This window comes from Gastrolobium bilobum, unplaced genomic scaffold (assembly GCF_033153095.1).
Source record: "Gastrolobium bilobum isolate Gb01-03AN ecotype WA unplaced genomic scaffold, APGP_CSIRO_Gbil_v1 utg385123, whole genome shotgun sequence".
NCBI lineage: Eukaryota > Viridiplantae > Streptophyta > Magnoliopsida > Fabales > Fabaceae > Gastrolobium > Gastrolobium bilobum.
In genome coordinates, this window is record NW_026897072.1 from 1 (window position 1) to 17,160 (window position 17,160).

Sequence of the window (17,160 nt, forward strand, 5' to 3'; positions counted from 1 at the left end):
TTAGTTTGATGCTCTCAAGTTGATCAAGCCAACAAGGAAGTTCTTCACACACACACACACACACTCAATACTCCAGAAGCAAGAAGCCAAGAGAAGATAAGCTAACAAGGCCCAAAGTGGAAGTGAAGGCTAAGGTTGAAAAGCAACTCTCACGTGTACATTGTTGTTGGAATGCTACATCAAAAATGCTCATCTTAGTAATAGTCATTGCTGCAATTATGGTGCCGAATTCATGCAGACCAATCAATCAATATCTTCTTTGTTACTCGGGGACGAGCAACGTTTTGAGTTTGGAGTGTGATAACTCTCCCAAATGAGAGTTAATTTATTATTTTTATGATGAATTTGTTGCATAAATTCCATATAAAGTGTCTTAATTGCATAATAATTGAGCTAAATGTTGCATATTCATGATTAAGTGCTTTGAGATGACTAAGTATGAAAAATGAGATAATATTCCTTGATTTTGTGTAAGAAAAGATGACTCGTTAAGTTTTTGTCTTCGTAGGAAAAATTGACGTAGGAATGCTGTAGCAGAGAAGCTGACGAAGTAATGATATAGCAAGCGCTACAGCATGACAGCGTGGACAAAAAGTCAACCGAACTTTTGAAATTCAAAAGTTAGTTAATCCCCAACAATGCACCAGCAAGCAAGGGAAGTTTCTAAAGATTTAATTCAGAAATCACAAGAGTCAAAGACAAATTCAAAGATTGAATCTTATCCAAATCCCAAAGAACAAGGACAATAACCTTGATTCGGTCAACAACATTGGCACAAGAAATCCAAGAAGATAAAGAACTTATCCAAATAAGTGCCAACAAATCCGAAAATCCCAAGAATCAAGGACAACAAACTCAGCTCATACTCGGTCAACAACAACATTGGCACAAGGATTCTAAGAAGATCAAGATTATATCCAAGCAAGTGACAATAGCCCAAGAATCAAGGATACGATAAGGCTGCAGCAACCGGATTCATGAATCTCCATTCTTAATTCCTAAAGTTCAAAGCCCAACCATTTTTCGTGTTTAAGAAGAGCTCCTCCACGAGTTAAAACATAGTTCGAAACACAGTTAGAGAGGTTCAAGGTTCAGAAGGTCAGAAGCAAGGAGGAGAGTTTTTGAGGGAGATAGTGAGGTTCTTGGAAGAGGAAGAGCAACGCTGGAGCAGTGCTGGAGCAAGGCAGTGACGACGTCTTCTTACAACAATTGTTTTCAACTTCTTTTCTGTTTTCCAATGAATTCTTTCTTTCTTTTCTGTGTTTTATTTAATTCCATTATGAGCTAAATTGCTCCATAGGTTAGGTGATAAAGTACCTATGCTGTAACATTGATATGTATGCCTAAACTTTTTTTTATGTTAATGTTTAATTAGTTATTCAACGAGTTTTCTTAATCTTATTCATGTGTGTATGTCGAGAGATACATATGTGATATTGAGGAGGTTGGGGCCGAGAGGTTTCAGAATCCAGACCCTTGTTGAATATTGTGGATTAATCGAGTTAAATTAACTTAATTAAGTTGTGGGTAGAGAGATCATTCACACCACATAACCTAGAACTTGAACTTAACCAATTCAGTGATTAGTTTGGCCATATAGATATGGGAATTAGTTATTGGGTATATATGTTAGGTTGGCCAAAAGCCCCAGCATGCATTAGTGTTCGGTTACTAGTTAAACATCGATATAGCATTGTTAAAGCATCAGATCAGTATTGCTGTATCAGGGAAATTGATCCTGACCTATATCTCATCCATCATCTTAATACCTATTACTTTAGTTTCTTGTTTTCTTATTATTAGTTGTCTTTTATTTTACCAAACCAACCATCACAATCAATCATTTTACTCACTTTCTTCACCTAAATAATCATTACTTAACATTTATCTCCGTGGGAACGATACTTGGACTCACACATTCCTTTATTACTTGTGACACGTGCACTTGCGTATTTGTGTGGAAGATTTAAATTGATTACAAATTGCACAACAATACCCGGGTAGGGTTGATTTTTCAAAAAAATACCCGGGTATGGAGTGGGGTACCCGGGTAGGTTTCTTGGTCAACGGTCAAACAAGAGCAGATTGGTATTATGTTTTTTTGAAGGGTTAATTTTTTGAAATAGTTTCTAATCGAGGGTAATTTGGTAAATAATTATTAATAAAGGGCTAAAGTGGTCAAAAAGCCCACATACTTTTATGTGTGTAAGAGATAATTTTATCTCCTCCAACATGAGAGACATTAAACTCTTCTTTGATTCATTGCCTTCCTAGAATAACTTCATACTGAATCTTAGATACTGAATAACTTAAGTGATGTTTGCCTCAATAATTATTTTAGTTACGACATTGTCAAAACTTGTCTAAATTGCTAAACTTATATATTTCACTGTTAGATGAGGTTAAATCAATGATTTTATATATTCTAACACGCTCCCTTGCACGAGGGCCCACTTAGCTTGAAGGATGAACAATGTACAAGCTCACCTACCTATGCTAAACAATTTCACGAGAGAAAGTGGAGGCGATGAGGATCGAACCCGGGACATATGAAGCTCTGATACCATGTAAAGAACCAATTCAATCCAAAATCTTAAAGTGTTGGGTGATGCCTTTTTAATGGTTATATTATTCTCTAACACATCCCCTCATGCAAGAGCTCTTTGGGCTTGAAGCATGGATATTACACAGGCCCATTTTTTTGTTTTACCTTGTATTTATTTTATTCCACTGGAAAGTGGGGGCGGTGAGGATCGAACTCGTGACCTTGTAGTCACTCAAGCTCTGATAGCATGTAAAGAACCAATTCAACCAAAAATCTTAAGGTACTAGATGAGAAGTGTTTTAAAACCCACCCCGCCCCCCGGGTTGACCCGGGTCAACCCTGACCCCTCCCCTCTAAGGGTTGGGGTCACAAGTTGGACCCTATATGCACATCAAGCCCTCCGACCCCCTAAAACCCTCGGGTTTCAGTGACTCCCTGGTCAGAGGAGTCAAAGGGGGTCATTGCATATTTTTTTTTTTTAAAGAAAATTGCTTAAAACAACGTCGTTTATTACAAAATAAAATCTTCGAAACCTAAATCTATCGTTCTTTGATTCCCTTCTCTCCCAGCTAGACGGCTAGTCGTCTTCATCCTTCAATCACCGTTCTGAATCTCCGTTGTGAATCGCTCAAGTCAAGGACGTGAGGATAAAGGGTGTGAGCTAAGGATCTTGAAGGAAATAGGTAAACTATGAAATCCTTGTTCCTCTTCCCTTTATACTTCGGTTAAGGCTGTTCCAGCCTTATTTTGATTTATGCAGTGAATTTTTTGATAGTGATAACATTTTATGACATGATTAAGATGAAAAATGATGATTGATTTAATGTGAGGATGAGCTTGTGGCTGACCTGAAATAGCCCTTTTGTTCTAATTGTTATTTTAAATTATTTGATGGCATTACTGTGTTGGGCATCGACTACCCTTGTTGGCCATCAATGGTGGCATTTCAAGTTCAACTTGAGTTGAGTGCAGGCTAAAAAAGTGATTCCCTCACGAAAAACTTGGATTAGATAATGTGTAGGAGAAGCAATCACTGGTTGTTGTTATACACAATTACACATAGAAGAGAACAAATTAAATAAACCTATAAGCCCATTTGTCCTCTGTTTTATTATGTTAAGCATCACGTAGCAAGTCTTTGCACAACCATGGAATGATGGGAATGAAGCATATATGAATGTAATTGTAATATAACTTTTAGGAATTAAATTAAAAATAAAATATGTGACCAGCCAAGGCTATGTCTTTCCATCGTGCCTATATAAATGTTTATGTTATTAATGATTTGATGTGGATTAATTTTCAGCAAGATGTCATCCAATGAACTTAATTCAACACCAGCTGAAGATGTGTCGTCCCAAAATTCCTCCAAACCAAATTGTAGGGGAAAGCAAGATCCAAGTTGGGGTCATTGTAGACAGGTTATGGAGAATGGAAAAAAAATTTTAGTATGCCAGTATTGTAACAAGACTCTTAAAGGAGGTGGTATTAATCGGTTAAAAAATCATTTGGCGGGAGAAAAAGGGCATTTGAGCCATGCAAGAGTATGCCACCTGAGGTGCGGGCTGAAATAAAAAAAAAATTGGATGAGGGTAAACAGAAAAAAAAAAAAAAAAAAGTCATACATGAAGAAGAAAGTGAAACTATTGAGTTTGGTGACCAAATAACACCTCCTGAAAAAAGTCGTCCACCTTCCAACTCTGAAAAAGGGAAGAATCCCATAGGTTCTTATTTTCTTCAAAGAACAACTCCTGGATCTCAATCCACCGTAAAAAGCGTGTTACAGAGTAAAGAAGTGATTTGGAGAGCTCACAAATCTATATCGGAATGGATGATTATTTCTTCACTCCCATTTAATGCTGCCAACAATCCTTCTTTTCAAGAAATGTTTGATGCTGTTTGTAGTTTGGGTGCAGGTTTTAAAGCTCCATCAATGTATATGTTGCGTGGTCCATTGCTAGATAGTTGGGTTGATGATGTTCATAGTCTTGTTGAGAACTATCGTAATGTTTGGCGGCAAATTGGATGCACTATTATGGATGATGGTTGGACTGATCGGACTAGGCGGACTCTTATCAACTTTCTTGTTTATTGTCCTAGAGGAACTATTTTCTTGAAGTCTGTGGATGCCTCTCATGCTTCCAAAACTGCTGATTTATTATTTAATCTATTCAAAGAAATTGTTCTATTTGTTGGGCCTGAAAATGTTGTTCAATTCGTGACTGATAATGCTTCTAATTATGTTGCTGCTGGAAGGTTATTGGAGGCTGAGTTTTCCACAATATTTTGGTCTCCTTGTGCTGCTCATTGTATTAATCTGATGTTGAAAGATATTGGCAAGTTAGAGGAAGTGGGTGCAACCGTGGCACATGCTTCATCAATTACCAAGTACGTATATAACCATTGTCATCCTTTACCCTTGATGAGAAAATTCACTTGTGGTAGAGAAATTCTTCGTCCAGCTCTAACTCGCTTTGCTACTAATTTTATTGCTTTGAAAAGCATATTAGCTCAAAAAGATCCATTAAGAGCAATGGTAACTTCAAGAGAGTGGACAAGTTCAGCATATTCTAAGGATTTGAAGGCTAGAAAATTTGTGGATTTAGTCTTAGATTCTAGCTTTTGGAAAGAATGTGCTGACATTGTGAAAGTTACTGAACCACTTATACGCTTGTTGTGTCTTGTTGATAGTGAAGACAAGCCTTCTATGGGTTATCTTTATCAAGCCTTTTATAAAGCAAGAGAAGATATGGTTAGATGGTTTCAAAGAAAGAAAAAGAAGGCCGAGCCGTACTTGAACATCCTGGATAGTCGGTGGGATACTCAGCTTCGTAAAAAATTGCATACTGCGGGATATTGGTTAAATCCAGCATGTCATTTCAATGTTGAAGAATTCAATAAACATGCATTGACAACTTCTGGTCTTTTAGATGTTATAGAGAGGTATGCTCATAAGGATGAGGAATTATTGTCCAAGTTAACATCTTAGTTGAGAACTTTCAATGAATCTGATGGTGATTTTGGAAGGAACATAGCTATTCGGGAATGAACTAAAGTTATGCCTGGTAAAATAATTTATGATTAGTATGTACCTTTAATTCTTGTTATAGTTGAATGATTGAATACTAATATATTTTATTGCTTACAATGTTTCAGATAAATGGTGGGAACTTTATGGTTTTGGTGCACCAAACTTGAGACAATTGGCTATTCGTATCTTAAGCCAAACTTGTAGTGCTTTCGGTTGTGAGCGAAATTGGAGTGCATTTGGGCAGATCCATTCAAATAGGAGAAATCGGTTAGAGCAAAAAAGGTTGAATGATCTTGTATATGTTCGATACAACCTAAGACTACAACAAAGGTATTATAATTTATATGTACATGTTTCCAAAAAAAAAAATTATACATACATTGATTGTTTATTTTCTTTTAGACAAAGTTATGTTTATATTTGTTGATGTTGAATATTGGAAAAAATAGGAATCAATTGAAGCACCAAAATTATAACCCAATTAATTTGGAAACTGTAAAGAACCAATTCAACCCAAAAGCTTAAGCTGTTGGGTAAGGCTACATTAATGATTTTATATATCTCAACACGCCCCTTCACACGAGAGTTCACTAGGCTTGAAGGGTGGACGATGCACAGACCCACCTACCTGTGCGAAGAAAGAAATTCCACTAGAAAGAAAGTGGGGGCGGTGAGGATCAAACCTGGTACACCGAGGCTCTGATACCATGTAAAGAACCAATTCAACCCAAAAGCTTAAGCTTTTGGGTGAGGCTACATTAATGATTTTATATATCTCAACAACTTGAAAAAGGGTATTCTAATATATTATAGAATTGTAAATAATCTGTACAAAGGGTTCTCTATTTATAGAGAATATTTGACCTAATTTTAACCTAATGGGCTTGGCCCAATACAACAAATAAATGACTAAATAATAACTAAATAATTATTATTTACAACACTCCCCCTCAAGCTGAGGAATAGATATTTATCATTCCCAGCTTGCTAGTAAGTTCTTGAAATCTGTCTGAAGGAAGCCCCTTTGTTAATAGATCCGCTAATTGACGCCCAGTGGGAATGTATGGAGTGGTAATCAACCCGCTATCAAGTTTCTCTTTGATGAAATGGCGGTCAACCTCAATATGTTTAGTCCGATCATGTTGGACTGGATTATGAGCTATACAAATAGCGGACTTATTATCACATAGCAGCTTCATAGGTTTCTCACATTTTATTTTGAGATCATCAAGTACAATTTTCAGCCACAGTAACTCACAAATGCCTTGAGCCATAGCTCGAAATTCAGCTTCTGCACTTGATCTGGCAACCACATCTTGTTTCTTACTTCTCCATGTCACCAAGTTACCGCAAAGAAACATGCAATAACCAGTGGTAGAACGACAGTCAGTCACGGATCCAGCATAATCAGCATCTGTGTAGACTTCTAAAGATAGATTGCCATCGCGTCGGAATAACAATCCTTTACCAGGAGTACCTTTAAGATACTGAAGAATTCTCTCTACTGCCTGCATGTGTTTTTCTTTTGGATCGTGCATAAACTGACTGACAACACTAACAACATAAGCTAGGTCTGGTCTAGTATGGGCCAGATATATCAATTTCCCAACTAGCCGTTGATATTGTCCTTTATCAACTGGAGGACTCCCTTCTTCATAGCCCATCTTGTGATTCTGCTCAATAGGAGTATTAGAGGGTTTACACCCGAGCTTTCCTGCTTCTTTGAGAAGATCAAGAACATATTTCCTTTGGCTGATAAAAATTCCTTTGCTTGAATGAGCTACTTCTATCCCTAGGAAATATCTCAGTTTCCCAAGGTCTTTGATTTCAAACTCAGAGGCAAGCCGTGTTTACAGAATCTGTCTCTCCACAAAATCATCACCTGTGATAATAATATCATCAACATATACAAGGAGCACACCCATTTTGGGAGTGCTTGAAGAAAAGAGTGTGATCTCCTTGGCTCTGTCTGTATCCTAAGGTCATCATAACCTTAGTAAATCTTCCAAACCAAGCACGAGGAGACTGCTTCAATCCATACAAGGCCTTTTTTAATCTACAAACTTTATTTTCCCCTTCACAGAATCAAAACCAGGCGGGATTTCCATGTAGACTTCTTCTTCTAACTCACCATTGAGGAAAGCATTTTTCACATCAAATTGATTTATATCCCAATTGTAATGGGCAGCAAGGGATAACAAGATTCTCACTGTATTCATCTTTGCAACTGGAGCAAAGGTTTCTTCATAATCAATGCCATAGGTTTGAGTGTAACCTTTGGCCACTAATCGAGCCTTATATCTCTCAAGAGTGCCATCAGAATTATATTTCAGGGCATAAACCCATCTGCACCCTACTGCTTTCTTTCCGTTGGGTCTATCAATAACCTCCCATGTTTTATTTTTCTCCAAAGCATTCATCTCCTCTTGCATGGCTTGAGCCCAATTCCTATCTTTCAAGGCTTCATGTACTGATTTTGGGATTGCAATAGAATCTAGTGCTGAAACAAAGCTTTTGTGCTGCACAGAAAGATTAGCAGAGGAAACAAAATGGGAGATAGGGTATTGAGTACAAGAGGGACAGGAGGAACAAGTTTTCTTGTGACAAGATCTTTTTCCTTTTCTAAGAGCAATAGGTAAGTCATCAGAAGTAGAAGCAATAGGTAAGTCATTAGAGATATCAGAAGAAATAGACAAATCATGAGAGGAAATAATATTAGAATCAGAAATAGGAGATTCAGGAGACTCAGAAGAAATAGGATATTCAGGACTTACCAGTGGTTCAGACGATTGAGGTTGCTGGTGAGACAGTATGGGTTGTATCTCAAGTGTATTTGAAGGTTCTGACACACCAAGAACAGACACACTAGGAAGAGAAAAGATTGATCCAGACTCAAAGAAGGAAGGGGACGAGTCTTCTGAAGAACTATTCTCCCCCTGACAATGAAGACCCAGGAAATAAGATTCAGATTCTTGAAAGGTGACATCCATAGAAACAAAAAAATTCGGACTTGGTGAATGATAACACTTGTACCCTTTTTTATAAGGGTTATAACCAAGGAAGACACACTTAAGAGCCCTAGGATCCAACTTACTCCGATGTTGTTTATGAACATGGACAAAGGCAACACATCCAAACACTCTTGGTGGAAGGCTCTGCAATATGGGAACAGAAGGAAAGAAGGAAGTCATGGAATGAATAGGACTGATATTGTTAAGGACCCGTGAAGGTAAACGGTTGATCAAAAAAGTTGCAGCTAATACTGCTTCTCCCCAATAAGAACTAGGAACAGATGTTTGAAAAAGTAGTGCTCTAGCAACTTCAAGAAGGTGATGATTTTTCCTTTCAGCAACCCCGTTTTGTTGAGGGGTATCAACACATGTGAGCTCATGAATCATACCTCTGTCTGAAATGAATTGTGACAGGCGTTGATTGACGTACTCAGTACCATTATCAGATCTGAGTCTTTTAATACCCTTACCAAACTGAGTCTCAACCATGTGATGAAACCGAATAAATATCTCTGGTACTTCAGACTTGTCTTTCATCAAGTATATCCATGTTATCCGAGTACAATCGTCAATAAAAGAAACAAACCACCTTGCACCTGAAACACTGTGCACTTTAGAAGGGCCCCAAACATCAGAATGGATAAGAGAAAAAGGTTCCCTGCTTTTAATAGTGCTAGAAGGAAATGACACTCGATGGTGTTTTGCAAATTCACAAACATCACAATGAAAGGTCTCAACCGACTTATTGAGAAACATAGAGGGGAACATAGACTTCAAAAGACTAAATGATGGATGCCCGAGACGCTTGTGATGGAGCCAAATCATAGACTCTGCAGTAGAAGGATGACGTGCCATTAATAACTGATTTTTGCTAGCATGGTCTGGAAGGAGATGAAACAACCCATCCTGTTCATTAGCAACTCCAATTGTCTTCTTCGTGGTAAGATCCTGAATAAGACAATGAGAAGGAAAAAATGTGATAGAACAATTCAAATCAGTTGTAAGTTTTTGAGTGGAGATAAGATTAGTAGAAAGCTGAGGAACATAAAGAACATTTTTAAGAAACAAGGAAGGTTGAATTTGAATGTTACCAGAACCAATAACTGATTTATGGTATCCATCAGCTACAGATATAGTACGACAAGCCATATGATCAGTTGCACCAGAATCCAAAATCCACGAGGTTTTAAAATCAGTGCAAGAAGCAAGAAGAGATGTAGAACGTGTGCTCTTACCAGATAAGATCGAAGAACTATCATGCTCGGCCATTCTTTAACAAAAAAAGTTAACAACCAGCGATAAAATCAACAAAACAGAATATCAAATGACCTCTGATCAGAAAAATAATTACAAATCTAGACAGAAGACAAGAAGAATGGTGGTGGTCCGGTCCAAAAACACGGCCGCACGCGCCTCCACGCGCCGGAGAAAGGAGCTGCGCGTGGGATTCACTCGCCGGGAAAGGGGCGGCGCGTGAGAGCGCGTGGATGGGCTTCGCCGGCTGAGATTTTTCTGGTGTGGTCGTCCGGTGAGCACGCACCTGTCTGTGGGTGGTCGCGGTTGAAAAGTCGCCGGAAAGTGGTCCAAACGGTGAAGACATATCTGATTGGAGGCGGTCGGAGGTGTTTCGGTCGTTTGTGGCGGAGGAATAGTGCGTAGAATGATAGATCGGAGGAAAAATAAGGTCAACAATGGTCCCCTTGGTCCAAAAGGTCCCCGGAAAATTTTTCCGGTGGCGGCTGATGGCGGCAAGAGGCAAAGAAATTAGGGTTTTGTTAAAAAAGAAGATAATATGTGCGGAAGCAAAGCCCTCAGATCGAGAGCTCTGATACCAACTTGAAAAAGGGTATTCTAATATATTATAGAATTGTAAATAATCTGTACAAAGGGTTCTCTATTTATAGAGAATATTTGACCTAATTTTAACCTAATGGGCTTGGCCCAATACAACAAATAAATGACTAAATAATAACTAAATAATTATTATTTACAACAGAAACAATGGATGATCATTCTACTAGTTGGGTTTTTGAGGAGTCACCACCATTATTAACCGATCAAGAGGCAAGATATTTGAGGAATAATACGATTGAACCAATTATAGATGGTATTGGTATGTTTCTTCATGATAATTCTATTGTTTAATTTGATGATTTGATCACGTTATATTATTTATTGACTTGCATATAATGTGTTATCATAGACGAATTGAATTTAGATGAGGATGCTGTAGATGATGAACCTCATATGGCTATTGTACCCCAAAATGAAAGCAATGTTTTTCAAGGTTTGGATGGAAATGGTGGAGAAGGACAAGGAGAGCCTGAATTTGATGATATTACTTTTAATTAACTCTATTAGAATATGAGTTTTGTACTTTGGCATCTTGATACTTTAATTAGGTTGTGTAATATTGACTTGTGGTGGTAATTGGTGAATTATGTTAAGTATATTTTGAATCTTTGATGATTGGTGGTTTATTTTTTAATATTTTCATATATGATATATGTATTTATATTTTTTTAATATATAAAATCGGGTCAGCGCAGTGACCCCGTGACCCCCCGATTGAACTCGTGACCCCATGACCCCTGACCTCGACCGGGTCGATGTCCGGGCTGGGTTTTTAAACACTGGGTTATTTTATTCTCTAACACATCCCCTCACGCAAGAGTTCTTTGGGCTTGAAGCATGGATATTACACAGGCTCATTTTTTTGTTTTATCTTGTATTTATTTTATAATACTTGAAAGTGGGGGGCGGTGAGGATCGAACTCGTGACCTTGTAGTCACTCAAGCTCTGATGGCATGTAAAGAACCAATTCAACCAAAAATCTTAAGGTATTATATGGGGGTCTTTTTTAATAATTTTGTTAGAGAATAATATAAATCATTAAAAAGGCCCTCACCCAACACCTTAAGGTTTTGGGTTGAAGTGGTTCTTTACATGGTATCAGAGTTTGAGTGACTACAAGGTCACAAATTCGATCCTCACCACCTCCCACTCCACTTTAAAGTGGAATTAAAATAAAAAGCACAAAAGGTAAACCAAAAATTGGGTCTATGCAATTTCTACGCTTCTATTCCAAAGGACTCTTGCGTAAGGGAGTGTGTTAGAGAATAATATAAATCATTAAAATGGCCCTCACCCAACACCTTAAAGTTTTGGGTTGAAGTGGTTCTTTACAGATTTATATTATTCTATAATATTTACTATAAAAATATTTTTAACTTCACATTCTTTTCTCTTCGAATTTTTTAAACTTAAACAACCTAATTCTTAATTTCTGCTGCAGGGATCTTCCAATTATGCATTTGATGTGCTAGAGGCCCAGAAGCATGCAATGTTTTGGGTTAAGTCCTATGAATTAACACAGTATCGACAACGAGCAATTAGATGAAGGATGAATTAGTCTTGCCTGAATTATATGGACCAATTAATATTCTTGTATTATTTTGTTTTGTCTCCGTAGGAAGTTCATAAGAGACCATGGATAATGCCTGAACAAATATGTTGTGCCCCGTTAAGATTCGAGAATTTAATATCCTTTCAAAGGAACTGGCATTCAATTTTTAACAGATGTAGTCGTAGGTAGGGGTTTGTTGATAGTGTAAGAAGTTATAATCCCTTTTAGAAAACATAGTTTCAATTTCAAAATTTTTAAGAGTGAGGATATTCTAACTACCAAAAATTCTTACTACTAGCTTACTACCCATCACATCACCATTGGATCAAAGAGAGAGAATGTTAAAAAGTATTGAAGAGAGAGAAAATGTTAATGTAATGGTGATTAGATATGTAGTAAGTTGGTAGTAAAAAATTTTGATAGTGAGAATATCCCTCCTCAAATTTTAATTGTGAATATTTTACTAAGCATCTGATCCACTTTTGTATTCTTTTTTTTTTTTTTTGGTAAATACTTTTGTATTCTTTATTGATACACTAGCATGATAATCGAATGGAATATGTTCTATATCATCCATCTAGTTCAATTATTTGATACACTTAGTGCTATAGCAATGTTTCTTATTAGATTAAAAGAATTTGGGCCAAATCATACATGGTTAAATTTAAGGATGTACAAAATAACTAAAAAATTAAACTGAACTTTGAACTAAATTGAACTGCACTTAAAATAACTGATTTTTAAGAACCAGTTCATGAACCGAAAATGGTTTTTAAAGAAACAATTCATAAATTTTCGAAACAAACCAAACTGATTTTTATTACTTTATTTCTTTAATTTTTAATTTCTTTCCTTTTCAGAGTAAGGTCGACCTGAATCTGTTCCGAGCCAAATCGATCTGTTTCCAACCGAACTGAATTATTTTTGAACCGAATCGGTTTCAAACCGAACCATTTAAACAAATTCGGTTCGATTTTTCAAAAAAATCAGTTCAATTCGACCCATGCATACCCAGAGGCGGATCCACGTACAAGAGAAGGGGGGCAAGTGCCCACCCTTGAAATTTGATGTAAAAATACAAAAATATCCTTATCTTAAAATTCAAATTTTTCCAATTTAATTTCGGGGTAGGATATTATAACAACCAATTAGGGTTACTACCAAGTTACTACTATTCAATTTCACCGTTAGATCAATTATGTTGATCCAACGGTTATATTTATTTCCATTTTTGTATGGTTATGATTCTCCATATTTAATATTTTATATTTATTTTTAACTTTGTATGATTATGATTTCTCATATTTAATATTTTTACATTAAATATGGGGATCATAACCATACAAAGATGTAAATAAATATAACCGTTGGATCAACATAATCGATCTAACGGTAAAATTGATTGGTAGTAACCCTAGTTAGTTGTTACAATATCCTACCTCTTTAATTTTCCTCCTTCTATTTTATTTTTTTGTGATTTTTTTTCTCCTCCACCTTCATTATTCAAACCTAACAACAGAGAGCTCTATTCCAGACCCATCATTTGCATCTAGATACTGATTCATCTCCTCTCAAACCTCAATCTCCATTATTGGAAGATGGAACATTTGCTTCTTCCTCCATCATCGATCCAGTTGAGTCGCAATCTGTCCATATCTAGATCTAAACAAGACCCATACAGTCGGCAGCTGCTCGCAAGTCACATTCCAGACCAGACCTAGATCTATATGTACTTGAACTTAGTGCCCACCCTTCGTTAATTTTCTGGATCCGCCACTGTGCATACCCGAAGTTGAAATTGGTCTTAATAGGTATTGCTTAATGCAAAGTAGAGCCGGCAAAACGGGCTCGACTCGGCGGGCCAACCCGCCCCATCGGCTAAACGGGGCGGGGCGGACTGAGTTTTTCAACACATCAAAAGCGGGGCGGGCTCATTTTTTGACGGGTTGATGGCGGGCATAGACAGACTGAGGCAGGTTAGTGTAAAATAAGCTCGGGCTGGTGGGCCAACCCACCCAACCTGCCAAATGGGGCGGGACGGGCTCAGTTTTTCAGCTCACGTTCAAAATAAGGGCGGGGCGGGCTGGCTTATTTTTTGGCGGGTTGATGGCGGGGTGGGGCGGGCCGGACCGGGCCGCCCACTTTTTCAACCTCTAATGCAAAGGTTGGACGTAGCGAGATCTCTACTTTATTATACGCGATAATGTTTCCAGGTAGGATCTCCAATACCATTGAAGTGTATTTTGATTAAAACAAGAAGGGATACTTATAAAGCATTTTGACGCTCAAATCGATATTTGAGTAATGGGTTTTTAGTATAATAGATAAGATGAATGTACCTGGGTATTGGCCTCTTTATTTATAGTATACGGCATGACCTGCTTGTAGACTCAGCATACTGCCTTAGTGTGGTGGTATGGTTGATATGCCTTTTGATTGGCTTGATTTTGTGACCTTTTTGTCCTATCCTTTACGGAGATGTCTATTGGTGAGTTATCTTGTCTTTGTCGTTCATTCATTGGCTGCATGAGGAGGTTGACAGACCTATGCTGCTAGAGCCTAGTTGTCTGTGCTAGTGAATAGGTTGCAGAATTGTGTGTCAGTGTATCTGATGCGTTTTCTTATTGGTTAACCATTTAGTTTGGGCTTTTATCCTGTGCTGGGCTGTTGTTTTCATAGGCCTTTTGTAGTTCCTAATTAGAGCTGTCAAAACGGGCCAGCCCGACCCATTTAGCCCTAGCCCAAGTGGGTTAGGGCCAAAAAGTCCGCAGGGCCAAAAAGCCCACAGTGATATAGATCCACATGGGCTAAAGCCCTATGGGTTAGGGCCAGCCCACGGGCCATCTACATTTTTTATGTATTTTTTACACTACTAAAAAAATCATATTTTTTACAAAAAATCTACGTTGCAAACGACAAAAAATTTCATCAAAAAAATATTTTTTCGACGGAATTTTCATCCGATGAAAATTTTTGTCAAAATTTTCGACAGAATTTAGTTTCCGTCAAAACTTTTGACGAAAATGTTTTTTTAAATATTTTTGATAAAACAAATTCCACCATATTAGATTTGGGTGAAGTCATGGAGAGAGAGAGAGAGAGAGAGAGAAGAGAGATCCAAAGAGAAGGGAAAGTTTTCTATATTGATTATATGTGTGATTTACACGTACACTACAGTATATAAAGGTGATGCCTGAACAGAAAGTGGTTGAGGTCTAACAACCACCTAGGGAAAGAAATCTAGTGAGGACACCTACTATGCTACTTACTATACACCAGCTCAAAGTACATGACAGTAAAGTAACTAGTAAAGTAACTCAGTAAAGATTTACTTCAAATCTTTACTCTAATAATCTTTACTCTCTTATACTCCCCCACAAACGTAGGAGGCATGGAGAAGCTGAGAGGTGTCCAGGACTCCAAGTTTGGTCCTGAGTTCTTCAAACCGAGTAGCAGGGAGTGCCTTTGTCAATGTGTCAGCAATTTGGTCAAGAGCGGGGACATGGGAAACTAGAATATCTTTGGCAATCACATGATCACGAACAGAATGAATGTCCAGCTCAAGATGCTTTGTGCGAGCATGCAAAACTGGATTGTGAGAGAGAGCTATGGCATTCTGATTATCACAAAAGATGTGAGGTACTGTAAATGGGAGTTGTAGTTCGTGGAGAAGGGATTTAATCCATAAAATATCTGCACAAGTCAGGGCCAGACTTCTATACTCAGCTTCAACTGAGGATCTTGCAACTAAGGGCTGCTTTTTGGACCACCAAGATACCAAGTTTGGGCCTTGGAATATGCATGCTCCTGAGGTGGACCTCCTATCATCTGAATCACTTGCCCAATCCGCATCACAAAAGGCAGTGAGAGAGAAAGGAGCTGTTGAATTAGCAGATTGAAGATGTAGTCCATAGGAGATAGTGCCTTGCAGGTACCTAAGGATGCGTTTCACAACCTTCCAATGATCATCCAAGGGTTGACTCATGAATTGACATGCTTTGTTAACTGTGAAACTAATTTCTGGTCTAGTAATTGTTGCATATTGAAGAGCACCCACAATAGACCGATAGAGATATGGATCAGAAAAATAGTTTGAACCAAATCGAGACAGCTTACAGTTGGAAGGCATAGGAGTTGAAATAGCCTTTGCTTCACGCATAGCTGCCTTTGTAAGAAGATCTCTAATGTATTTGGACTGAGTAAGACAAAGGGAATCAGATTTGGTGCGTTTTACCTCAATACCAAGGAAATAATCAAGTTCCCCTAGATCCTTAAGTGCAAATGTGGAATGCAGTTGAGAGATCAGCCTTTGAATTAGAGAAGCATCATTTCCAGTGACTATAATGTCATCTACATACACCAAGATGTAGATACAGACAGAGGCAGCCTTTAAAATAAACAGAGAGGGATCACAGCGACTAGACTTGAACCCAAGAGTAAAGAGAGACTGTTTTAGTTTATCAAACCAGGCGCGTGGAGCTTGCTTTAGACCATAAAGAGACTTATGTAATCTACAAACTAGAGACTTATCTGCTGCCTCAAAGCCAGGGGCCTGATTCATGTAGACTTCCTCCTCAATGTCACCATTGAGGAAGGCATTATTGATGTCCAATTGCCGAAGAGACCAGCCAAAGGAAAGTGCTATTGTGAGCATTACCCGAACAGTTACAGGTTTAACTACTGGAGAAAAGGTTTCATTGTAGTCAAAGCCAGCCTTTTGGTGAAAACCCTTAGCCACAAGACGAGCTTTATACTTATTAACACTGCCATCAGGATTCTCTTTAACTTTGAAGACCCATTTGCATCCTATTGATTTTCTGCCATTGGGTAGAGAGACAAGAGACCAAGTGTTGTTAGCCAATCAAGCATTAAATTCAGATTTCATAGCACTCAACCAATCTGGACTAGATAAGGCTTGTTTAACTGTTGAAGGTTCTGTATGGGTAAGAAGAACAAGGCTCCTAGCTGCTGTTTTGGATCGGGTTATGATGGAATGAGGTGAAGAGGGAGTGTAAGACTTAGGTGGTACATAGTCAGAGGTAGAAGAAGACTGGTTGGAGGATGGAGAGGAGCTGTTGACACTAGAGGAGGGTGAATTGAGAGGTGCAACAACAAAGTTAGAATGATCCTCAGAAAAGGGAAGAGGTGCAATGGCAGTAGCAGTTA

At 38.0% G+C, this 17,160-nt stretch overlaps 1 protein-coding gene across 1 annotated transcript; it reads left to right on the forward strand.

Annotated features, from left to right (window-relative positions):
* Positions 1-4,430: 4,430 nt before the first annotated feature.
* LOC133303846 (uncharacterized) lies at positions 4,431-5,534 on the forward strand. The gene has a single exon (XM_061503815.1). The coding sequence runs from the start codon at positions 4,431-4,433 to the stop codon at positions 5,532-5,534; it is 1,104 nt and encodes a 367-aa protein (XP_061359799.1).
* The last annotated feature ends 11,626 nt before the right edge of the window (positions 5,535-17,160 follow it).

Excerpts from the sequence above, each read along its gene's own strand:
- LOC133303846 (XM_061503815.1), top strand. The coding sequence starts at position 4,431 with ATGTTTGATGCTGTTTGTAGTTTGGGTGCAGGTTTTAAAGCTCCATCA.